We start from the raw sequence: 25980 nt of genomic DNA on the forward strand, positions 1-25980 counted from the left end.
CAGCTATGTTAAAATTAATCCACCTAAATTGTACCTAAAAGTACAATTCAATACTTTTAGTACATTCAGAAAGTTATACAATCATCACCACAGTGCTAGAATATTTTCATCATCCTTAAAGGAAATCCCACACCTATCACTAGTCACTCCCCATTCCTTCTGCAAACTCCCAGCCCTAGGAAGCCACTGATCTACTTTCTCTGGATATAAAATTGCCTGTTCTACACATTTCATATGAATTAAATCCTGTAATAAGTTCTTTTTTGACTCACCTCTTTCATTTAGCAAAATGTATTGAAGAATTATCAATGTTATAGCATGTGCTGGTATTCCATTCCTTTTAATTGATTATAAAGATTTATTTATTCATTTACCAGATGGAGGGCCATTTGGGTTGTTTCTACTTTTTGGACATTATAAATAATGCTACTATGAATATTCATATATTATATTTTGTATGAACATATGTTTTCAGTTATCTTGGATAAATACCTAAGAGTGGAATTGCCGGGCTGTATAACTCTGTTTAACTTAAAAAAAAAAAAAAAAAAAAAGACTTCATCCTTTCAGAACAGTTTTACATTCACAGCAAAATTGACAGGAATGTACAGAGATTTCTCATATACCTCCTGCCCCCACATGTGCATAGCCTCCCCCATTATCAACATCCTCCAACAGAGTGATGCATTTGTTACAATTAATGAACCTACATTGCCACATCATAATCACCCAAGGTCCACAATTTACATTAGTTCACTCTTGGTGGTGTACATTCTATGGGTTTAAAAAAATGTATAATGACGTGTATTTACCCTCATAGTGTCATACAGAGTACTTTCATTGCCCTAAAACTCCTCTGTGCTTAGCCTATTCATCCCTCTCCTTTGCCCCCAACCCCTGGCAACTACTATATTTTTACTGTCTTCATAGTTTTGCCTTTTCCAGAATGTCATATTAGTAGTAGGAATCATACAGCATATAGCCTTTTCACATTGGCTTCTTTCATTTAGCAATATGTATGTTTCCTCCATGTCTTTTCATGGCTTGATAACTCATTAGTGATAAATAATATTAAATAAAATTACATTGTCTGGATGTACCAGTTTATCCATTCACCCACTGAAGGATACCTCTGTTGCTTCCCACTGTGGGGAATTATGAACAAAACTGCCAGAAACAGGGGTTTGAGTGGACCTAAATTTTCAACTTCTTTAGGTAAATACCAAGGAGTGTGATTGCTGGATTATACAATCCAAGATTATGTTCAGTTTTGTAAGACGCTGGCTGCCAAACTGTCTTCCAAAATGTCTACCATTTTGCATTCCTACCAGCAGTAAGACTTCCTGTTGTATTACATCCTCACCAGCATCTGATGCTGTTGGTGTTCTGGATTTTTTGGGTCATTCTAATAGATGCGTAGTGGTATCTTGTTTTAATTTGCATTCCCTGGTGACACACGATGTGAGCATCTTTTCATGTTTATTCACCTTGTGTATATTTTCCCTTTGGTAAAGCTCTCTTTGGCCCGTTTGTTAATCGGTTGTTCATTTTTTTATTGCTGAGTTTTAAGAGTTCTTTGTATATTTTAGATAATACTCCTTTATCAGATGTGCCTTTTGCAAATATTTTCTCCCAGGGTGTGGCTTGCCTCCTCATTCTCTTGACATTATCTTTCACAAAGTAGAAGTTTTAAATTTTAAATGAGTCCAGGTTATTTCTTTCATGGATTATTCCTTTACTGTTTTCTCAAAAGAGTCATTACCATATCCAAGGTCATCTAAATTTTCTATGCTACCTTCTAGAAGTTTTCTATTTTACATTTAGGTCTGTGATGCATTTTAAATTAATTTTTGTAAAGGTTTAAGGTCTGTGTCTACGTGTTTTTTGGGTTTTTTTGCATGTGAATATCCAGTTGTTTCAGCACTATTTGTTGAAAAGACTATCTTTTCCATTGCATTACCTTTGCTCCTTTGCTAAAGATCAGTTGACTTTATTTATATGGGGCTATTTCTGCATTCTATTTTTGGGTTCTCTATTGTTTTATTGATCTATTCTTTCTCTAATACCACATTGTATTTATTACTGTTAAGTCTTGAAGCCACGTGGTATCAGTCCTTCAGTTTTCTTCTTTTCCTTCAATATTGTGTTGATCATTCTGGGTCTTTTGCCTCTCCAAATAAACTTTAGAATCATTTTGTCAATATCAATGAAATAGCTTACTGGAATTTTTATTGGGATTGCATTGCATCTATAAATTTGGAAAGAACTGACATCTTGACAATATTGAGTCTTCCTCTCCATGAACATGGAACACCTATTTATTCTTGGATTTTGTTCATCAGTGTCATAGTTTTCCTCATATAGTTCTTACATGTATTTTGTTAGATTTATACCTAATTATTTCAATTTTGGGGTGGTACTGTAAATGGTACTGTAGTTTTAATTTCAAATTCCACTCGTTAATTGCTGGTATATAGGAGTGTTGGCCTTTGTATTATTAACCTTGTATCGTGCAACCTTGCTATAATTGCTTATTAGTTCCAGGAGGGTTTTGGGGGTCAATTCTTTAAGATTTTCTACACAATCATGCCATCTGTGAACAAAACCAGTTGTTTCTTCCTTCTCAATCTGTATATTTTTATTTCCTTTTTTTGTGTTATTGCCTTAGCCAGGACTTTGAGGATGATGGTGAAAAGGAACGGTGAGACATCCTTTTCTTGTTCTTGATCTTAGTGGGAAAGCTCCTAGTTTATCTAGTACAATGTTAGCTCTAAGGGTCTTTGTAGTTTTTTTTTTTAATCAAGCTGAGGAAGTTCCCCTCTATTCTTAGCTTATTGAGAGTTTTTATCATGGATAAGTGTTAGATTTTATCAAATGCGTTTTCTGCATATGATCATGTGATTTTTCTCAATTACCCTGTCAATGTAATGGATTACATTAATTGATTTTTGAATTCTGAACCAGTCTTTCATAATTGGGATAAATCCCACTTGGTCATGGTGTATAATTCTTTTATACATTGTTGGATTTGATTTGCTAATATTCTGTTGAAGATTTTTGCATGTGTGTTCATGAGAGATCTGTAATTTTCTTGTAATGTATTTGGTTTTGGTATTAGGGTAATGCTATCCTCATAGGATAGGGAGGATAGTTAGAAAGTACTTCCTTTGAAGAGAATTGGTACAATTCTTCCTTAAATGTTTGGTACAATTCATCAGTGAATCCACCTGGATACTGTTTCGGAAGGTTATTCGTTAGTGATTCAATTTCTTTGATATAGGCCTATGCAAATTATTTTTTACTGTATAAACTATTAACAGACAATGCCCACAAATTTCTTCTTGGACACACCCATGGTGTGGCCATGGTGACCTGTGGTCTTGGTGTGCTGGCTTCAGACACAGAGTCCCCAGAAGTAGACCAGCCATCTGTGGGCCCAAATCTTCTATTTTTCTCTTGTTAAGAAATTGCTCCATTTCATCTAGGTTATCAAATGTGTGGGCATAAAGTCGTTCATACTATTCTTTGATGATCCTTTTTAATGCCCATGGGTCTGAGATTATGTTCCTTTTTCTATTTATAATATTAGTAATTTGTGTCCCGTCTCTTTTTTAAGTTAGCCTTGCTAGCAGCTCATCAATTTTATTGAACTTTTCAAAGAGCCAGCTTTTGTTTTGCTGTTCTCTATTGATTTCCTGTTTTCAATTTCATTGGTTTCTGCTCTAATTTTTATTATTTCCTTTTCTCTTACTTTGGATATAACTTGCTCTCCTTTTCCTAATTTTCTAAGGTGGAAGCTTAGGAAATTGATTTTAGACCTTTCTTCTTTTCTAATATTCACATTCAATGCTATAAATTTCCCTCTAAGCACTGTTTCCATTGCATCTCACAATTTTCGTTTCAAAATATTTTAAAATTTAGAAGTGTGTTGTTTAATCTCCAATTACTTGGGGATTTTTCCAGTTGTTACTGATTTCTACTTTAATTCCATTGTGGTAATGAGAGCAGGCATTGTATTTTTGTTTAAATTTGTTTAGTTTAGTTTTACGGCCCAGAATGTTATCTAGGTGAACCTGAGAAAAATGTGTATTCTGCTGTTGGTGGTGAAGCAATCTATAGCTGTCCATTATATCCAGTTGATTGTTGGTGGTGCTGAGTTCAGCTATGTCCTTACTGATCTTCTGCCTGTTGGATCTGTTCACTTCTGAGAGGGGAGTTGAAGTTTCTATCCAAGCTAGTGGATTTATCTATTTCTTCTTGCAGTTCTATCAGTTTTTGCTACACATATTTTGATGCTCTGTTGTTAGGTGCATAAGGATTCTTATATCTTCTTGAAGATCCCTTTATCATTATGCCTCTTTTTATTAACCCTGGTAATTTTCCTTGCTCTGAAGTCTACTCTGAAATTAATAAGAGTACAGTGTCCTCTACATACAAACAAGTTCTGTTCCGAGAGCACATCTGTAAGTCGTTTTTCACAAGTCCAACAAAGTTAACCTAGGTACCCAACTAACACAATAGGCTGCAGTGTACCAGCTGTATCACTGCTGCTTTTACGCTTGCTTCCAGACACCATGGGCTTGATATAAAGATACTGTGCTCTATACAGTAAAGTATACAGAAGCACAACCACTTGTAGAGGATGCACACACATGACGATGTACACTAGACACATGAACTAACGTGACTGGACATGAGAATGCACATTTGCATCTGCATCAAGTTCATAACTTCGTATGTAGGGGACTTACTGTGCTCCTGCTTTCTTTTCATTAGTATTATTAGCATGGTATATCTTTCTTCATCTATTTACTTTTAGTCTGTATGTGTCTTGTCTACAATAAACCCACTTTATTTTTTTGATTCACTTTGATAATTCCTTTATTTATACCATTGACATTCAAAGTGATTATTGATATAGTTAGATTAATATCTACCATGTTTGTTCTATTTTTGTTCTACTTGTTCTTTGTTCCTTATTTTTGTTCTTTCTCCTTTTTGTGGTTTTGAGCATATTTCCATTTTCTTAGCATATCAGTTATACTTTACTTTAAGTGGTTATCCTAGAGTTTGCAATATACAGCTAATCCAAATCCACTTTAAAATGCTACTACACTGCTTCACCAGTAGTGTCCTTTTTAATAATAGTTCCTCCCTAGCATCTCTTGTATCATTGCTATCATTCATTTACATATAAGAATATACAAATATACACATATATGACATACGTAAGCATACGTAATCAAACACACTGTTAACATTTTGTTCAAAATAATTGTTAGGTCAATTAAGAATAAAAAATTTTACCTTCACTAATCTTTCTTTGATGCTCTTCCTTTATGTAGATATCTTTATAATCTGTATTATTTTCCTTTTCTCTCAAGAGCTTATCTTGCAGGACAGGTGTACTAGCAACGAATTCCTTCAATTCTGATTCTGAGTCTTCACTGTTTTTTTTTTTTTGCTGTACCCGGGCCTCTCACTGTTGTGGCCTCTCCCATTGCAGAGCACAGGCTCCGGACGCACAGCCTCAGCGGCCATGGCTCACGGGCCTAACTGCTTTGCGGCCTGTGGGATCTTCCCGGACCGGGGCACAAACCCGCTTCCCCTGCATCAGCAGGCAGACTCTCAACCACTGCGCCACCAAGGAAGTCCCACTGTTCACTTTTGAAGGATAATTTCGCAAGGCACAGAAATTCTAAGTTGGTGGGTTTTTTTCTCTCAACATTGTTCACACACCACTCTTCCTTCATGGTTTCTGAGAAGTCAAATATAATTCTTATCTTTGCTCCTCTATAGGTAAAATGCGTTTTTCCTCTGGCTTCTTCCAGGATTTTTAATCTTCAATTATTTGTAGTTTGAAAATGACATGCCCTGTTGTGGTTTTGGGGCATTTACCCTGTTTGGTGTTCTGAGTTTTTTGGATCTGTGCTTTGGCATCCAGTCTGTTCAGGCTGCTCTAACATAGTAGCATAAACTGGATTGGCTTATAAACAGAAATTTCTTATAGTTCTGGAGGCTGGAAAATCCAAGATCAAGACACTGGCAGATTCAGCATCTGGTGAAGATCCACCTCCTGATTCACTGTTGTGCTTGCATGGTGGAAGGAGCAAGGGAGCTCTCTGGTGTCTAATCCCATTTATGAGGGCCCCATCATCATGATCTAATTACCTCCCAAAGGCCAAAGCTCCAAATAACATGACATTAGAGATGAAGTTTCAACATATTATTCTGAGGGCAACACAGTCTACAATAGACATTAACTTGGGTAAATTCTCAATCATTATTGTTTAAAATATTTCTTCTGTTCGTCTTCTTTTAGTATTACCATTATATATATGAGCTATACCTTTTGCAGTTGTCTTAGTTCTTGGGTTTTTGGTGTTTTTCTTTCAGTTTTGGCAGTTTCTATTGAGAATTCCTTAAGCTCAGCAATTCCTTTCTTAGCTATGTCCTGTTTTATTATCTGGTAAAGGCATTTTATTTCTGCAGTGTTTTTGATGTCTAGCATTTCTTTTTGATTTCTTCTTAGTTTGCATCTCTTTGCTTGCACTGCCCATCTGTTCCTGCATGCTATTTTATCCATTACAGCCCTTTGCATATTAAACAGTGGTTTTAATTAAGTTCCCAGTCTGTTAATTCCAACATCCCTGCCATATCTAAGTCTGGTTCTAATGCCTACTGTCTCTTCGAACTGTGGCTTTTGCCTTTTAATATGCCTTGTATTTTTTCCCCCCGTTAGCTGGACATAATGTACTGGCTATAAGGAATTGCCGTAAGCCTTTAGAAATGTGGTGGTAAGGTATGGGTAGAGGGGAAACCATCTATACTCCTGTGATTAGTGTCAGTCTTCTAGTGTGTCTGTGCCTCTGCCCTGTAAACTTCACAAGTGCTTCTGAGCCCCCTGCCCCAACACACCACCACCATTCCTGGCCTCTTATGTGGGACAAGATAGCTAGAGCAAGCTGGAGTTGGGTATTTCCCTTTTCCACGTCAGCTAGGCTCTGATAAAATCCCAGCATGTTGGGCTCTGGTTAAATAGTTTCTCCTGGGGCCAGATCTTTAAGAGGTACAGAATGCTCTGGTGAATGGTTTTTGCAGAGATTTCTGCTTGTGGGTTTCAACTCCACTAAGCTGAGATTCCAATGTATTTGCCCATCTCTTCAATTTGGGGGGCAGCAGTTTGCCCTATGACCTTACCTCTCTTACAGATGGAAAAAGAGCTGTTGACTTTTTGTTGTTGTTCAGCTTTTACTTGTTAGGATGTTGTGGTGACTTCCAGTTTCCTTACATGCAGAACTAGAAATCAGAAGTAATTTGACAACCTTTAAATTCAAATAGCACCTTTAGACTGGAGAGAATTATCATGATATACAATTATCAGATAATTTGCTTTATATTGCCTAATGGGACAATCTTTTTGCCTGGGGAAAGAAGAGAGATACAGTATGTGTCTTACCAATCAGATAATTTTTAGCTTTAAATAAACTATATAGCCATTACACTGAAAAAATAAAATCAACTTAACCTTAAGGAGACTCAGCTTTTAATAGCTTCAGGAAATTCATTTAAAAATATTTTAAAGGTCAAAAATTTTTAAGCTGCTTACATTTTAAACTGTTTTGAAAAAACTGTAATTATAAAGGTCAAGCAGGCAATAAGCAAGAATCAGCATTAGGGAATTGGTCCCAAGCCTAAAAAGTACCATAATAGATACTCAGTTCCAAGTCTTGTCTCCATCTTGCCTCCTCCTTGCTCCTCTCCTCTTCACAAGTGGCTTATTGTTGGAATTTCTACTCGTTTACTAAAGCTGAGGAAGCTCCTGCTTCTAGTATCCAAAAGGAAAGTTGCAAGATGAGGTTGGAGAGACCTGGTGGGTTGAGGGGTTAGTGAAGGTCCTTGCAGGTCACTAAAAAAGAAAATTTGGATTTATATCTAAATGCAAGAGGAAACCATTGAAGGATTTTAAAACAAAGGGATGATGTGATCTGATATACCTCTTAAGACATTGACCGCTTAATGAAGAATGGATTAGAGGGAATACAAATTGAGACTAGAGATGGCTACCAATTAAGCATCACAAAATGACAAGGAGTTACTTATCAGTCAAGATTCTTGATTATAAATAAAAAATGCCAGCTGACTTAAGCAGATACAGGAAATTTTTGGTGTCTTTTTAAGTTTGCAGACTGCAAGAGGAAAGGAGAGTCAGGCTTGGAAGGAAGTTTTAGCCACACCATGAAGTCAGTCCAGTGAGGTCATCACCACTGCCAAACTGTGGACACCAGCCTGTCCCACTGCTGCCACTGACACCAGATAAGGAATCTGCTGGCTAGAGATATAACCACCTCCCTATCCCCTAGTTCCACTCCCTCTCACATATTGCTGACATCTTTAAGGCACTTACTATCCACTCTACTCACTTGAATAATTTTCTACTATCCCTACTTCTTGGGTTTAAGGTTTAAAGTTTGCATACACCTGACTGACCATGCCTAGTTCACAGGCATATGCTGTAGATGCAAAGAATGGGTAAACAAGCATCTGGGATTTGGGGCATCTATGGTGTTAGGTGGGCTCTGCCTCTCAGCAGGACTCAGCTTGGGGAATATCCCAATGGCAGGTCTGCATGCTGGGAAGCTGAGAAAATGACACCTATCTAATACCAGCTTGGAAAACTTGCTTTTGCCTATGAGAAAAGATGTAATGTTATTACAAGCAGAGGCTTGAAAATGTACTTGGATGATTGAACGTCATGATCTTGTGTTTCCACATCACAGTGAGAAATGTGCTGGTTTGCTCACTCTTCCAAGGAGGCTGAGCCATGTGGAACAAATGCACACACCTGCAGTCTATCAGTCAACCCCAGCTGTCCTACAGATGAGAGCCTGGATGAGATCAGCAGTGGAAGTACCTGTTGTGTGCCTGAGTTTTAATGACTGATTATGCAGCAACAGTTGATCAGATACACTCGGAAAGTATTCTGAGATCCCCCCAAAAGTGACAAAAAAGGTTGGCAATTAAATGTAAGAAAGCTTTAATTATGGGAACAAAATGTTCCATAGTGTGAACAGTAAGTCTTAAAGGGACCTGTTTGTACCAAATTCTACTGTGAGGAAGTGACCATTTACACCTTCCATACGCATGGTCTTCAATTCTTATGCTTATACACTGTTTTATGGCTTACAAAAACCCTTTTTGTAAACCAGGTAACTACCATCATAGCACACTAACAGATTACTACTTGCTTTCTTATCTCAGAAGAGGAAAGGAGTCTCACCACTCTTCAGCCTATCTCTACCTGTCCAGTAAGTTTGGCAAATTTAGGCCTACAAATAATGCCTACACTCCATTACCAGTATTTTTAATCATCTGGTTACCCAGGTTAGAGGCAGAATGACATCATGATTAAGAGTACAGAGTATGGATTGAGACTGGTCAAGTTCAGATCCCAGCATTGCTGTTTTAACAGCTGTTTGACCTAAGGTAAATTACTACACCATTTTGATTGATGCAGACTGAACATATTAATATATGGGAAGTGCTTTACAAAGTACCTGGGACGCACTATACTGTATTTAAGTAATAATACAAAGGTCAGCAGGCTAACAAACTTTAATTACCTGCCTATAGCAATTTCGCTAGAAATGACCATGAAAATAAACTAAGAAGAATGTGCATTTCAGGTAACTTCAGGGCAAGTGTGGAGACTAGAGTTATTTTAATATAACACCATCTGCAAGTGGAGATGATCACTCCAATACCTAGTTACTCACTTCGATTTATCTGCCAGGAATACACAATTTATCTATTTAGAACACCAATAACAACAAAAAAGAATACAACTGAGTCCAAAAGAACTCTTAATTATATATGTAGCAAGGTTAAAACAAAATCTTTATAAACTGAGTTGTACCAGCCTTTTACTCTTTTCATTTGCGTTTATTTAAACACAGTTCTCAAAACATTTGAGTGAAATTGGGCCTCCTTTGGTAAGCAAAGGACCTGAAAATAATATTTAAAAAATGAACAGGCAAAGTCTTCAGTTCATCCACAACAGGTGTAGTGTTCCCTTCTCTCTTTCTCAAACCCTAAAGCACCCAGTTTTTCCATATAATCTAAAAGCTAGAAGAACAAGAGTACATTTGTGGTGGAATGTATTGTCACTTGCTGATAACTAGTTGAAATACCATTATCCCCTTGTAACAGCTTTAAGAAATAGCCTTTTAAAGGCATTCATTGTGTAACTCTTATCTTACTCCCTGCTATATATATAACACAGATTATACAAACGCCGACAAATTCACATTTATATTAAGTATTAGCTGTATTGAAAGATCTTTAGGCCTAATACTAGCAGTATAGAGTTACAGAGCATAATTTTTATCACTTAATTGCAGGTATATTAAGTATGGTTATGTTTTATGGACTGGAGGAAAACGGGCATTTTTGTCTTGAATTTACTACTGACAGTCTATTCTGAACAGTTCTGCTAACCATTGATATGTTAGAAAGAAAAGTAAAAACCAAACTTTATTGTTGCTTTTTGCCATTTGGTAGCTCATTTTACACACAGGCTTCGATCTTCAGAATACCCTGGATTCAGTAGAAAAACCATTTAAATGAAGTTTTGTACAATAGAAACTTCTCAGCAGTCAAAATTTAGACTGTAAAAAAATACATGCAAAACATACTTTTCTGAAAACACTTAACTTTGAACAAAGCACCGAACTACACAAATGCAGAATGAAAACAGCATTTCAACTCCACCAAAAGTAGTCATCATAAAAGGTGTAAAAGTCACCTAACTTCACTAGGCACTGTTCACTTTTTAAACAGGAGACAATAAAAAATATTGTCCACAAACAATATCCCAACTCTAGGGTAGGTTTCAGAAAGTCTTCAACTTCATGCTTTAATAGCGACCTAGGAAGAAAAGAAATAAATATTCTTCAATACTCAAGTGTGTACTTTTAATGTTGAGCATTTTAAACTACTCTGCCATCAGGAAATTCCTATGTACCAGATTCTCTCCTGTGAAAATAGAGGAAAACCTTCACATAAAGATTTCACTAAGACGACCAATGTTAAACAGAAATAGCTGGGAGTATATAGCTGAAAGCTAAGGTTTTAAGTCACTCAAATGTTTCCAAGCTGTACAAACATTAACAAGGACTCCTAAAAAGAAAAGCTACAAATGATGACAGAACATAAGCAACAACAGTAAGATCCAAGGGTTGTTTTCCTATACTTCCTTAAACCAAAAGTTGGAGAGAAATACAGATAAAACTAATTGAATTAACCCATTATCTGCTGTTTGGTAAGTCACAGCAAGCCATGCTATTACAACATATAAACAATCATGTAAGTCAATAAAAACTTACGAGGTGAGTATGATCGAGATCTGGAACGTGATCTGTATCCTCCACGACTATAGTAGGGAGAAGGTGACCGTCTTCTGTAAACAAATGTCAACACCATCTAAGACTACCGAGATTATATATGATCCCTTTGTCACTTTCCAAAACTAAAAGACCCTCACTGACCTTGAAAAATATTGCATTAGTCACAGGATTTCAAGGTCTGTTTTAGTCCTGAGAATGAAGCACACACTATCAGGCCCAGTACCAAATAACCCCTCAAACTATCAGAGGTTGAATACTCCTTGCTATATTTGATCCACTGATCATCTGCTAATTAACATTATACTTAACAGAATTTAAAATGGCTTAGAGAAGGAGAAAAAAAAACTTTACCACTAATTATACCCTATGAGCACCCAAAACAAAATTTCATTCATAGTGCTTCAAAGTGATTTAGTTCTGTGTAAGAAAGATCAACTTGAATACTCACTATTCTGAAATACTTATAAAAAGCTAATAGAACTATCAGGAATAATACTTAGTTTCTGCCATATCTCATGTTAAGGTACAAAATGGTACCACTGAGTAAATGACCTAGTGTAAGCGCAATTAATTTCTATGAACACACAAATTAAGCCATGTACACATTGTCATTTGGCTTCAGTTACAGTATATTCATAAACTTCATGCAATCCAATTCTGTGTAATGCCAACTATAATTTACCAAAATACTAATAACGAAGATGTCTTTATGTGAGCCATTCTACTCTTGTACAGATTTTAAATCTTCTCCTGGCATACCTGTATATCTGATCCCTGTCTTGAGCAGCTCTCCATCCTCCTCCTCCTCCACCTCCTCCTCTGTGAAGGCAGAAAAGCAACATATTCATTTAAAAATTTTTTGAAAGTACACACAATTCATGCAATAAAATTAAAACTCGCAGAAGTGAAAGCTAGCTGCTTTTGCCACCTCTTTACAAATTGGCATAGAGCTCTCCCTGGTGGTTAAAATGAATATCATTAAAAGTAAATGCTCATGAATTAAAATATTAAGACCCTAATCTTTGCAGCTTCCAAAAATCAATCCCTTAAGTGTCACTCAGTACAGAAATGCCACTTTTAAGAAAGTTTCTTTTTGTCAGTATCAAATGTCAGGACTGTCAACTTCTTAAAACATTACTGAATAGTGTGCAAAAGACGACATCCACACCTCAACACCACACTAAAATAAGGTGTCAAGGATTAACTGTTGTGGTCAATACTTTACACAATTTACATTTTGACAAGCAAGGAAGGGTCTGAATTACCTGCTGTTGCTAATAAAATAGAGAACTTTACTTCATTTTTGCCTTTCAAAGTATTCCCAGTGTCATGAACATTTCCCTGCCAAACCCCAAAATATATATCAATATTTTTGGTAATAAACTTCTTACCCATTGTTACACTAATTATTGTCCTTAAATAATTACTTCTTTGATTCTTCCAAGAATCAATTTCCCCTGCCCTTCAGTGCACGATTCCTTAGATACGAAAAATTGCTTTATAAAGCAATGACATTCAAAACACAGCTTATGAAACTCACTTTAAAAACAAAAAAGGGGGAAAAAACTGAAGTATGGTCTATAATTGTTTTCACTGTCATGTTCTGAAACCAAGGATTTCAGTTGGTTTACAACTTGGTGTTTAAAAAATATACATACAAAGATAAATTAAAAAGACACATAATCATAAAATCTAGTTTAGGGGCTTCCCTGGCAGTCGGTGGTTAAGACTCCGTGCTGCCAATGCAAGGGACTTGGGTTCGATCCCTGGTGAGGGAACTAAGATGCCGCATGGTGTGGCCAAAACAAACTAGTGTAAACTCTGGGCCTGGATCTTAGTATTAAAGGTAATGACTTGTATCAAAGACTAAAACTCAGGTATGTATAGTGCTGCCTTAAATTATGTTGCAACTGATTCAGGAGAAGACCTGGCGTGACCTTCAACTTTTTGGCAACTTAAACTTAGTATTATGCTTAACTTACCTGTATGACCTGCTGTAATAGTCCCGATCATCATAGCCTCGATCATATCCCCTGTCGTAGTAATCTCGACGGCGTGAGCTGCCACTATGAACAACAGTAAGTAAGATTTGTACGAACTTAAAAAATCTTACCTATAATAACGGTTAAGTTTCCAGCGTGGGAAAAATGGTCTGGTGAAAATCAATTACCCAGCAAAGCCAAATCTATGGCATTTATTTATGATAAAAATGGGATGTGATCTATTAAATGATACCAATCAAAATGTGTGGTACCGACAGAATGTTTCCACTGAATATACTGTATTGACTTTGAGTTTTAGCCAGTTTGAAATGCCAGATCCCCCCCACCCCTAACTACGTGTAGTTCTTGGAGGAGCTGAACAAACTGAACTGTCAGTATTTTTAACAACCTTGAAAATAAACTTACTAGGTAGGTCTCCCCATGTAAATTCCTGGTGTTGGGGTATGTGGTCTCTTTGTTATAGAGAAATCAACTCTGATCCTACGTCCATCAAGCTCCATTCCATTGGCACGCTCTTTCGCCTTCAAAAGATATGTAAGTTGTTATATACACCCTGGACAAAGCCCCAAATTATCCAACAGCTATAAACAGGGTCCAACTGGATGTTTCAGCTAGGCCAGAACATTATGCCTGACAGCTTATTAATAGGCTTTTCCGCCTATTAAATCTTTATTTATAAAAGCTAGCCCAGAAAAGCTTACCCAAAAAAACCACAAAAGCCAATTTAACCCATGAAATATTTTATCTAACACAGTGCTTGTAGCTCTAAAGCAGTACATAGCTGTCAACCTATGACACATGAGCTAAGAATTTAAATGGGTGAGGGGAAAGAAAATCAATAGTATTTCATCATAAATGGAATCCAAAATCAGTGACCATAAATGTTTTACCGAAAGATAGCTCCACTCATTAATTTGCATATTATATGGCTACTTTTACATTACTTTGACAGGGTTGAAAAGGTGTCATTAAGATCTTATGGTGGGCTTCCCTGGTGGCGCAGTGGTTGAGAGTCTGCCTGCCAATGCAGGGCACACGGGTTCGTGCCCCAGTCTGGGAAGATCCCACATGCCGCAGAGCGGCTGGACCCGTGAGCCACGGCCGCTGAGCCTGCGTGTCCGGAGCCTGTGCTCCGCAATGGGAGAGGCCACGACAGTGAGAGGCCCGCGTACCATCTTATGGTGCACAAAGCCCAAAATATTTACTGTCTAATCCTTTACAGAAGTTTATGGCTCCCTGCTATGGAAGCAAAAGGTTGGGATGAAGAAAGCTTGAATTACATATAGTTCTTTTATCTAGAACACAGACTAAATAAAACAGTATGTACTTAAGAAAAAAATATCCCAAAGACATAGCAGTTTGTTCACAATTTAAAGAAACACCCCTCCACCTAAATAGAATTTAAACGTCTAATTCTAAGTATGCTATTTTCTAGTTTGATCGTTTCTGCCTCAAGACAGTTTCTGGCACTACTGATTCAGATACAAAATATGCGATCTTTCAGAAAGTGAACTCTGGTCCTGTAGCAAAAAAAGAAAGAAAAAAAAAAATTTAGGGAAACCAGGAAGCCTATACGGTTCAATTATTACCAAAATGAAGTGAATGAGATCTTAAAGAATCTATTAAATCTCTTAACTTATAATTACTTGCATTCAGCTTTCAATTCTTCCTTTAGTAGATCAGCTTTTTATTTTAAAATCTATGGTTTTTAAAAATTAGTATAATCTTGACAAAGTTATATATACATATAAAAGAAAATGTATAACCATATAATCTCATTTAGAACTCAGTTACTCATCTCAACATTGACCTCAGATGGCTTGTCATTTAAGTTTCTCAACTTTTCCTTATACTGTATGTATCTAAAGTCCAGATTTCTTAAATGTGGCCTAGATTCTCACACTGAATTTTTACTTTAGTCTACATAATAAAAAAAATTTAATTTGGCAGTCCAGTGGTTAGGACTCAGTGCTTTCACTGCCATGGCCTGGGTTCAATCCCTGGTCGGGGAACTAAGATCCCGTAAGCCATGCAGCACAGCCCCCCAAAAAATTACTTCCTATGTTTTGCCTCAAGTCAACTTAACTCTAAATATAAAATCACTTGCTAGTATACATTCAAAACCAGTTCCTTTCTCCTGAGTCAGAGTCATAGCTTTATCACTTTTTAATGTTCTTCTCCATTTTAGAAAGTAATTTGGGGGGGACTTTGCTGGTGGCGCAGTGGTTTAGAATCCCCCTGCCAATGCAGGGGACACGGGTTTGATCCCTGGTCCAGGAAGATCTCACATGCCACGGAGCAACTAGCCCATGCGCCACAACTACTGAAGCCCGCGCACCTAGAGCCCGTGCTCTGCCAACAAGAGAAGCCACTGCGATGAGAAGCCTGTACACCACAACAAAGAGTAGCCCCTGCTCGACGCAACTAGAGAAAGCCTGTGCCTAGCAACAAAGACCCAATGCAGCCAAATTTTTTTTTTAAAAAAAGGAATTTGGGGGCTTCCCTTGGTGGTGCAGTGGTTAATAATCTGCCTGCCTATACAGGGGACACGGGTTCAAGCCCTGGTCCACGAAGATCCCACATGCTGCACAGTAACTAAGCCTGTGTGCCACAACTACTGAAGTCCACATGCCTAGAGCCCATGTTCTGCAACAAGAGAAGCCACCGGGATGAGAAGCCTGCACACCACAACGAAGAGTAGCCCCCGCATGCCACAACTAGAGAAAGCCCGCACACAGCAACGAAGACCCAACGCAGCCAAAAATAAATAAAATTTAAAAAGTAATTTGATATAAACAGTGATTAAATATTCCAAATGAGTATTAATATTCTTATACTTTAGAAATATCTGTATCTAGACACATACCACACCTGGAAACAGTTGACTATGTTGGGATTTACTTCAAATGTGGTGGAGAGGACTGAGTTGGAATATAGAACCAAACTGTCATACTTTTCTGTTACTGTACAAATATTTGAAAATGTCCACATTAGGTTTTTTAAAAAATTCAATATTGATCAGTGTATGTTCCCAAATGAATGCATTTCCTTTAGCTCAAGCTATATATAGTTACTAAAGCAAAAACTGTCCTTATCCCAGTAAAAATAGTTAAAAATAGGACTGGTATTTTTACAAACATACAAGACTTTTACTTACTTCCTTGGCATCATCTACATTTTCAAAATATACAAAGGCAAATCCTCTTGAACGTCTAGACTGCTGGTCATATACAATAGACACATCAGCAATTGGGCCATATTTAGAGAACACTTCTCTTAGATCTCTTTCTGTAGTGTATAAGCTCAATCCAAATACTCCAAGACAACAGTTGGGATCAGGATTTGCCTAGAAATAGAAAAATGGATTTTCAACTTTAAAACGTGTCATAAATCAAAGTTAAAAAAAAAGAAACTATGCATAAATTAGCCAAAAATGTCACACTAACCCTAAAAGATAATAAACGACGAAATAAAATGCTATTCTAAAATTAATATTACAGCAACACCATGAGCATGTTTAAGAACATGTAAAAAAGACCGCAAAAGGGGTAAGCTCAACTTAGTAAGTGGACGGGAAACAGCAGCTCATACTAGTGAAAAGCACATGACATTTTTTTGGGGGGGGGAGATTGGAGGGCAATTTGCCCAAGGGATTCACCTTCTAGGGCTTTATTCTAAGAAATGGCCACATACTCAACAATATGCACACATATTGATAATCAGAATAGCACTGTCTCTATAAGCCAGAGGGGGGAAAAACAGCATACTGTTAAAATGTTATGATATACCACTCACGCAATAGGAGGCTCGAAATTGCCAAAAAGATATAGAAGAGCATGTTCAGCCCGATTTTATTTCTATAGAAACATTGTATACATTAAGTTTATATATATATATACACATACACACACACATAAATGTAACCAAAGATGAGTACCAAACTGTATTTAACAGGTATTAATAAGTAGCTTGCAATTATTACCGTAAGGAAAATAATGAACCAAATGTCGCTGACACTCCAGTAGCCGTAATGAATTTGCCTAAAGGTTTCATTTACGTCATACATATTTACTGCAGTCAAATTCCATCGCACTTTCAAAAACAAACACTCCCTTTACATCTACTTGCATTACATTATACAATGAAACCACAATATGAACACACTAAATGCCATCTCATCTGGAACTTCTTGTGGAAGATAAAAAAGCCTTAATACCTGAAAGAAACTTGCTTAAAAGTAAATGGGAGGGCTTCCCTGGTGGCGCAGTAGTTAAGAAGCCACCTGCCAATGCAGGGGACACGGGTTCGAGCCCTGGTCTGGGAAGATCCCACATGCCGCGGAGCAACTAGGCCCCTGAGCCACAACTACTGAGCCTGCGCGTCTGGAGCCTGTGCCCCGTAACGAGAGGCTGCAACAGCGAAAGGCCCGCGCACCGCCATGAAGAGTGACCCCCACTTACCGCAACTAGAGAAAGCCCTCGCACAGAAACAAAGACCCAACACAGCCAAGAATTTAAAAAAAAAAAAAAAGTAAATGAGAAAATCAGGACAGCAGTCTGTAAAGTGTATTAAAACAAACCCAGAAAATGTAAATTAACATTAGTATGAAACATACAGACCTATGATCTAGTGTACTAATAGTAATAATAGTAATGTATAATGGAGATTTTTTAAATCTGATGTGCTGTTAATATGACAATACCTTGTTAATGTGACAATATCTTAAATGTGATCAATAGCACAAATATAGACAATTACATGGGTGGTATCTTTTAAAAAGAGACAATCTCGAAACACTAAAAAGGCACTACAGGTAACTCATGCTAAAGCTCCACTGTCAAATAATATCAGTTCTAACATCAAACAAAAGAAAAAAAGGGAACATATTATGTATTATCATAAAGCGGCTTTAAACAGTCCACTGCTTTAAAAACATTTTTTTCATCTTACCCGATTCCCAACATGACGCCTGCGAGTAGACATGGGAGAATGACTGTGGCTATGCCGTCTTCGATAATCTCTACTGTAAGATCTGCTACGGGATCTTCTATGGGACCGGGACCGAGATCGTGACCTTGTATAATGCCTTCGAGAACTTCTTCTGGATCTAGACCTGAAAGACAAAGGCTTCAAGGTTATGACTAAATAGCTAACAGTAAGATATGGCTTTCAATACTCTATTCTAGAGTTAAACTACAAAAGTTGGAACACACAATTCAGGCATATAGCAGGATCGATACTCTTCTTCTGTATATAGTCACTTCTACTCTGCTAGGAAGAGTTCCAAAAAACCACTACCAGCTAAAGTTCCCTTCCATCATATCTTAAAATAATTTAGAGATTAAACTTAACACAATTATCTTTCAAAAACCATAAAACATGCATTTCATACTAGCTTGATTTGCACCCACCTTTACCCCTCAGAATACCACCCTCTATTTTTCTGCTTCTTGCATTATGCCCACTATTCACTTAAGATAAAATCACCATCACAGTTTTCTCCAGCAGTGTTTTAAAACCAGTTGCTCTTAACTACAGTGATTATATGAACTGTCATTTAAACCAAGGAGGATATACATTGTAAGAGAGAAAGGGGGCGCTGTTAATTATGCCTGACAATCGGCATAAACTGGGGCTGACCTGGGCAAACCAAGATGTATAGCTTACTCTTGACGAACATTTAAAAAAAAAAAAATAGCGCTGCATTAAGGTGTTTTTGTTTTATACATACATTTGTCATACTAGACTATACCTATTTATCAAGAATTGCAGTTACTGAAAGCCAATATTCTGCAGTCTATTTGCCATACTAATAAGCAGTTCACTTAAAACTCATAGTGAATCCTCACAATTCTGAAGAACTGGTACTATTACTAATTCGCCTTTTATAGATAAGGAAGCTAAGACTGAAAAAGGTTAAGTAATCTGCCCAAGCCAGAAAAAAATAGAGGTAAGATTTGAACCCTAACGCCAAAAACCCAGGCTCTTAACCACTTAGTCTTCTATCTCCCAGATCTTAACGACTAAGTTCATTTCTAGTACCAATATTAAATAAGCCAACAAATGAACTGACCCTCTCTATCTTCCTAGTTTACAAAAGCACACACCAATTTGAAAGCTAAGAGTAACAAGAAAATCCCAAGACAGTCTTTCTTACCTAGATTCAGATCTGGACCTGGACTTTGATCTGGAACGCCTGGAATCTTCCTTGGAGCGAGACCTTGCAGGGGTATGCCTTGCAGATTTCCCAGATCCATGAGCACTTCCACTTCTGGAAGCAGAACGGGATTCCTACACGTAGATGTCAAAAGTTTAATTTGTATACTTTCTGGGCAACTTTAAAAACAAATAAGCTGTGGTGAGATAAATGGTGAGGGAAAGCAATCCCCTTCCAAGATAAGAAAACATAGGTAAGGGCAGGAACTGAATATACCTGGTATAATAGTTACGTTGCTCCAATTGACATAAGCCAATTAACTTGAACTTCCACCTTTTTTTAGGGAGCAGGGGTAAGAGTTAACTGACCCCACTCTTCAGAAATGGGTGCCAAAGCCAAGCAGTTAAGGGAACTGCCCAAGGATTGTTTTGGGAATGTTACTCCATAAAGACTAGGGTGAGAAAGAACCTTATTAACTATGACACCTATACCTCACACCTATTTCAACCAAGTTGCCATCAACAAAAAAAACCCTATGAAATTAATTAAAACTTACTGTATATTCAAGTTTTATTTACTGCTGAGTGGGGAAAAAAGACAAGGACGGTAACTGTTTCAAGTCCCAGAGAAAGGTAGAAACCTAGTGGAAAGCAAGGACCAGCTTGAAGGACACTAGATCTGTAGAGCCTGTCCACCTAACCATGGTAGGAAGCCCTTAAATAGCTCAAAGCAACCAGATGGAGCTATAGCAGAGAGGCAGTGAATTAACTGCAGAGGTAAGAATTAAGAGGGTACCAGAGATCTTACTCAGCTAAGTGTAGATAAGCCAGTGCCAACTGATGGGGAACTGAGAATAAGCAGTTAGAAAAGTTACATAAAGGACATATTAAAACCAAAACAGTTTAGATCATGGGTTCCTTATCTAGGTTTAGGAAGGGAAGTTCAGGAAATCTAGGTATATACTGTATACCCAAGCTTTCCCCTATCATAACTGGAACTAGCTGGTAGGTAGGTAATACAAAAAAGATTTCTAAAAGAAACTAGCAAAGAAATGGGTAAACAGGATAACTAGTTCATCAGTGAACCAAAGGCATATAATTAGTGGAAAAAGCAAACATGTATAGAAAGAACTGGACCTAGGGAAAGGTTCTGCCAAGACACCAAAACAGAAATAGTGGAATGGACAAGAGAATCCACTCAGTCTGATAGCTAACCAAGGTATCATCAAACCAAGACAACCTTTATTCCAGGTGATCCATCTTCAGCAAATTAAAAGGCATTAGTCTAATGAACTTCCTGCCCAACACAGGATAAACAGCCAGACTCAAAAGGAATCAACATTACAGGTAAGTCACTGTAGGGGTAAGAATCAATGTTGAAGCTGCATAGAAGTTATCACAAGAGACCTCCCTGTGTGGTAGACCCTCAGAATAAATACACTGGCCATTCTTCAAAGGACAGAAGATACAAAATTCTTTTAAATCACAGCCCAAAACATTTTAGAATGTTCTGTGACTTAAGAACATAATGGAGAAAATTTGGAAGATCCTTCCTATGATGCAGCACAGAAGAGACAAATTAAAGCTTAAAGTTTAGAACAGGGACCATAAGAGTTAACTCAGTGGGCAAAAGGAGTTCTGGTCTCTACACCCAAAACAACTCTAGAAACTTTACAGTAAGATTTCAGTCATTATGAAACATGGTGTAAAGTGACATGAAACATGACAGCCCCCTCTCCTTCCTGCCACGAGTTAGTGAAGAGATTCAAAGATGGTCCCTAATTATTAGTGAAAACAGCTGCTTTTACCATCAAGGAGCGGTTAGAAGTGGTTTGGGGACCCCAACCAACAATCCCTTGGCTTTCTCTGGCAAATATTCTGAAGAGACATTTTAAAGCACAATCCACCTCCTCCTCCTCGAACAAAGAAGTTCTCAAATTGGGGATGCACTTTCTGCCATCATTTCAACAGGCAAAAGCTAATCTAGAAGAGAAGGAAGAAACAGGGACCTAAAAGCTATTTACTAAATACCTTTGTTTACTCCAATGCTAGAAAGATTACTTCATGGAATGATTATGACTTTTAATGGAAACCAACGAAAACAATTTGCTCTGGCAGGAAGAGAATATGGGTGCCTCACAATAAGAGTTAAAAGATTACCAATAAAGTAACTGTAGTTAACAGAAATCAGTTTACGGATCTGAAAAAGGAAGGAAGAGTAGAAAAAGTCAAGATCCTCTTTTAAGGCCTCTCGCTTCAGTAAACAGAAAAGCCTTATTCCAAGCTGAGATGCTTTACCAGTCTGTCCACCAAGAGGGAAAAGAAAGTACTTCTAGCCTCAGAATAAACCTTAATGAGGTTTTCCCATGAAATTCTAGCAGATCAAGGGTCAAAGATACAGTATTTGTGAAATTATCATAAGACTTTTCACTCAACCTCTACAACTAATTGGCTACATGCAGATGCATTTTGTGAGTAATCACTTCTCAGACCAGGAATAGGAGAAACCACCAGAATGCTAAGATTTTTTCCATTCTGTACTGACACTTGTTAGGCTAACACAGAAAACAATGCCTCTAACCTCCTACCTTTCTTGTCAGGGGTAGTCTTAAAGTTAAACCTTTTTGCAGTTACATTGGCCATTAGCTGGTTTCTAACTATGTGCAAGGATATTTAGCCTATCTAGAAGAAATGACACCTAAATTAGCCAAATCTAAAAGCATAAAGTTAGCTTTAAACCTTGGTCCATGGTCAAATCTGTAAAACCAGCTGGAAAAGCCCCTACACGCAAGGAAAATTCTAAGTCCACTTTCAGGGCTGTCACAACAATAAATGTCAACACATTAAAATCCTACCAAAAGAAGCACTACTCTGAATATCAGTATCTCAAGGAAAAGGGTCATATACTTAAAGTTAGCATGAATAACAAAGCCAAAATTCCCTGAAAACTGCTCAGGGAATCAAGTTCTTATAGACTGGATCTTAATCATATACTAATATACAATCTATACGGAACACATCAGAGAAAAACAAACTCAGCCTTCCAACAAAATACCAACCAGTGTCTACCTATTCTGAGAATGGCAATATCTTAGAAAAACTTTCTGAAAGAAATGAAAGAAGTGGGAAAAACCATCCAATCACTAGGTTTCTCATACATTTTAAAAACTAGATGCACTAAATTACATTTTGAACAGTGGCTCTTAGAGGTATGCAGTAAACGTACCTAGCACTTAAAAACACATCCCTAACTAGCGCTTATTTTAGTAGGTCTGGAGTTGGGCGTCTGTATTTCTTAAAAACACCATAGGTGTTCATGATGCTTAGTTAAGTCTCACTAATTTAATCAATTTCAAGCTTTATACTTCTTACCTATCTGATTTTTTCCCCCCAACAAAGTCATTTTCCTGAAACCTTGTTTTTTGTCACCTTCTCTGCCCCCACCTGCCCCCTGGCATTAATCAGCCCTCCTGAGGACATGTACCTTACACCTACACCTGCCCCAGGATAAGAGGCCCGTCTCCCCTATAGTCTCCAGACAAGGGGTAGAGGGATGCACTCTCATACTCAAAGATGCTTTGGCCAGGGCAGGAGAGGAACCTGAATGGATGAGATGCTCCACTAGCATCAATGTTTATTTCTGCTTTACATCTTTCCAGCTTGTGCCATATAATCGAATTCCAAACTGCTTCTTCCCCTTAGATGACTAACAGGTCTTTTCTCTTTTGGACCCCAAGGACCTTTCAGATCTCCTGATAAAAGAATCCATGAGCTTAAATAGAAAAACATCCATTCACATCACTTGCCTCAGCTCTCTGCCTAAACTGTAATTCAGAATGCAAAATCAACATTACCAATTTAATGTTATTAGTTTACATGTGCCAAGTTTTACAAAGCAATAATCGGGACAAATACTGGAAACTATTGCCTATAAATGGAAGTTAAGTTTCTTCTGCTTGCAAGTTACAGAAATATTACAAAAACCACAAATCTGACACTAACAGGCCCTAAAATCTCAGAAAATGGATTCCTCTAGAATGTCATTTAGACCACTTTTTCCAAAAGCTGTAAAGTCTGACAACTCTCAAAGTTTTTTAGGCTATCTTCATTTCGGGGACAAGTGATAGCCTTGGCTTTCCCAATAGGGTAGAAGCCATCTGTTGGTTGGCTACTACTGGGCATTATTTTGACACATGCATTTGTCCCATCCAACTGAAAGTAACAAGACTGCACCATTTTTTTCTATTCAGCTAAAACACAACACACAGAAGGGAAAATGACAGAACTTTGGCGTCTATTTTCCCAGTAAGTGGAGGGAGTAGGGAACCAGAATAAAGCTACTTTATGATCTATAGCTCTCACATTTTAACGGTTAAGTGTTAATAACAGAAAATGAGAAAAGGGAAAAAAGCACCTACTACTATTTTTGCCACTTTTCAGTTAGATATCCTGTTCACTTATGTGACCCACCTCATTCTAAGGGAAGCCCCCTATAACTTTTTAGCAGTAACCCTAGCAGTAACCCCAGTCATTGAGCTGGAATAAGAATTAAACAGAAAGAATTAAGAATCATCTTGTGAATTTAGCACACATGCATCTTAAAGTTAGGGCCTAAATGGTCATAGCTTTCCACTACTGCCATCTAGAAAGAAATTAATGTTTTCATAAACGCCAAAAGGAATTATCCTGTCCAATTCTTTGCTTGGATTTTCGGGGTTTGGTTCTATAACCAATCTGGTGACATTCTTTAGGAAAACTCTGACAAACTTAAGAAAACATTCTACTATATATTGCTCTGTACTGAATAGGGGTCTGTGCATTAAGAGTCCAGGGGGGTGGCAAAGACAGACCACCAACTCCAACTCTGGAGGTACTCACTCATGCCCCAGGACCAGCAAAGTTAGAGATGAAAAATCCAGGAGACAACATGAAGCTGGCTGTTACCCAAACTGAAGAGCTCATTCCTGCCTCCTATTTGACTACAAAGGGTTATTATTATTTTTTAAAGTTGCATTTCAATCATTTGACTAAGAAGTTAAAATTAGAATTACCTAATTTAAACGTTTCCCCTGGAAGGCACTTCTTTTCCCTGTATATATTTCTTCTATTAAACAAATAATGCATGCATGTTTAGCAAAATATACAGGGACACATAAACAGACTAGTAATTACTTAGCGTAGTGCTTTCTGATTCCAGATTACTTCTTATCTTAACTTCATTTTTATTTCTTTTCTTCATTCTTCCGTTTCAAATTCTGACTTCTTTCATCTTCCCCACTTCACACAAATTGCTCAATATTCTACAAGTGGGACTTCTGGTCTGATAATTAGCATGCATTCTTTCTTTTATTTTTTCAAATTTCAGCTTCACTTATTCCTGAGCTTCAAATACTCATTTATAAAACTTGTCAAATGACGACTTCCGCATTTTCCTTCTTCAACATTAACCTTAATAGAAAAAGAACAGGATGAAGAATATTTTAAAACTCCAGGATAAAATCCAGTGCCAAAACTGAAACTAGAAAAAAAAAAAATCCCTCTTGTTGTTTTGGATTTTTAGAAAAGCTAGAATACGCAGCTCAAAAAACTGAAACTAGTTTCCTGCTGGCTCTAAAATATATAATCAATCTCTTTTGTCTACTCCAAGTAGATTTATCATGCTTAAGCTGAATGTGAAGTGCACGACTGAACATTTACTGTTCAACTGACATTTTAAGAACTGTAATTACATTTCACACTTCTTATCGTATTCATCAATAGAAAGTATGTTCAGTGTCAAAAGCACATCTCTAGTCAAAAAGTGACACGTAAATACAAAGTGCAAGAAAGGAAAGCACGGACAATTCATTTGCACAATGATGACAAGGCTGAGGGTTGAAGAGGTTTACAAATTGTGACTAAGGGCAAGATATGTATTTAACGTCACACATTTTTTTAACTGCAAAAGTAGCTCTGTAAAAAAACAATTAGGGAATTTGAAAATTTGGACTATAGTGTTCAACCCACCGCTAGAAAGCTGCTCTAGTGAGATTTTATAATATAAATGGCCCAACTTACTAAATTTAGAACTAAAATCATTAAAAAGACCAAGTCAACCAACTACTACATGCGAGTAGCTATGAAGAAAGCAGAACAAACTTGAATCCAACAGTGGTGTTTTCAAAGAATTTTTGGTGAAATCTCCCCCCTCAATGAACAAAGTATTAAAATCTTCTGCAGTCCAAAGGAGCAATTCTACTTTGAAAGGTGGCAATATTGGGAGAAAATTACAGCTCACCTCCTGAAATTATTAAAAAGACTCGATATCACCTAACAGATCAATAAAGTATAATAGTGTCTACTGAACACCTTAATCAAAATAACTGCCCTCATAAAACATCCTAGTTTCCCTGAACTTCACCTTACGATCTTTCACT

General features: G+C 37.3%; 1 protein-coding gene across 10 annotated transcripts in view; it reads right to left on the reverse strand.

Annotated features, from left to right (window-relative positions):
• Positions 1-534: 534 nt before the first annotated feature.
• The window catches only part of TRA2B (transformer 2 beta homolog), a 30813-nt gene continuing 5367 nt past the window's right edge, over positions 535-25980 (reverse strand). The window contains exons 2-10 of one of the 10 annotated variants that reach the window (XR_004476053.2): positions 19566-19699; positions 18359-18521; positions 16566-16754; positions 13814-13929; positions 13388-13471; positions 12165-12224; positions 11385-11458; positions 7706-7909; positions 535-7299 (exon numbers count right to left, since the gene is read on the reverse strand). Coding sequence is in view for 7 of the 10 variants with exons in the window: in XM_033403208.2 (XP_033259099.1) it covers positions 7887-7909; positions 11385-11458; positions 12165-12224; positions 13388-13471; positions 13814-13929; positions 16566-16754; positions 18359-18521; positions 19566-19699 (843 nt within the window). In the remaining 3 variants the exon portion in view is untranslated. Of the gene's footprint in view, positions 7300-7523; positions 7910-10515; positions 10927-11384; positions 11459-11546; positions 11595-12164; positions 12225-12265; positions 12747-12837; positions 12884-13387; positions 13472-13813; positions 13930-16565; positions 16755-18358; positions 18522-19565; positions 19700-25980 lie in introns of those variants that run through there. The other 9 variants (XR_004476055.2, XR_004476054.2, XM_033403209.2 and 6 more) reach the window with 9 other exon arrangements.

This window comes from Orcinus orca, chromosome 5 (assembly GCF_937001465.1).
Source record: "Orcinus orca chromosome 5, mOrcOrc1.1, whole genome shotgun sequence".
NCBI lineage: Eukaryota > Metazoa > Chordata > Mammalia > Artiodactyla > Delphinidae > Orcinus > Orcinus orca.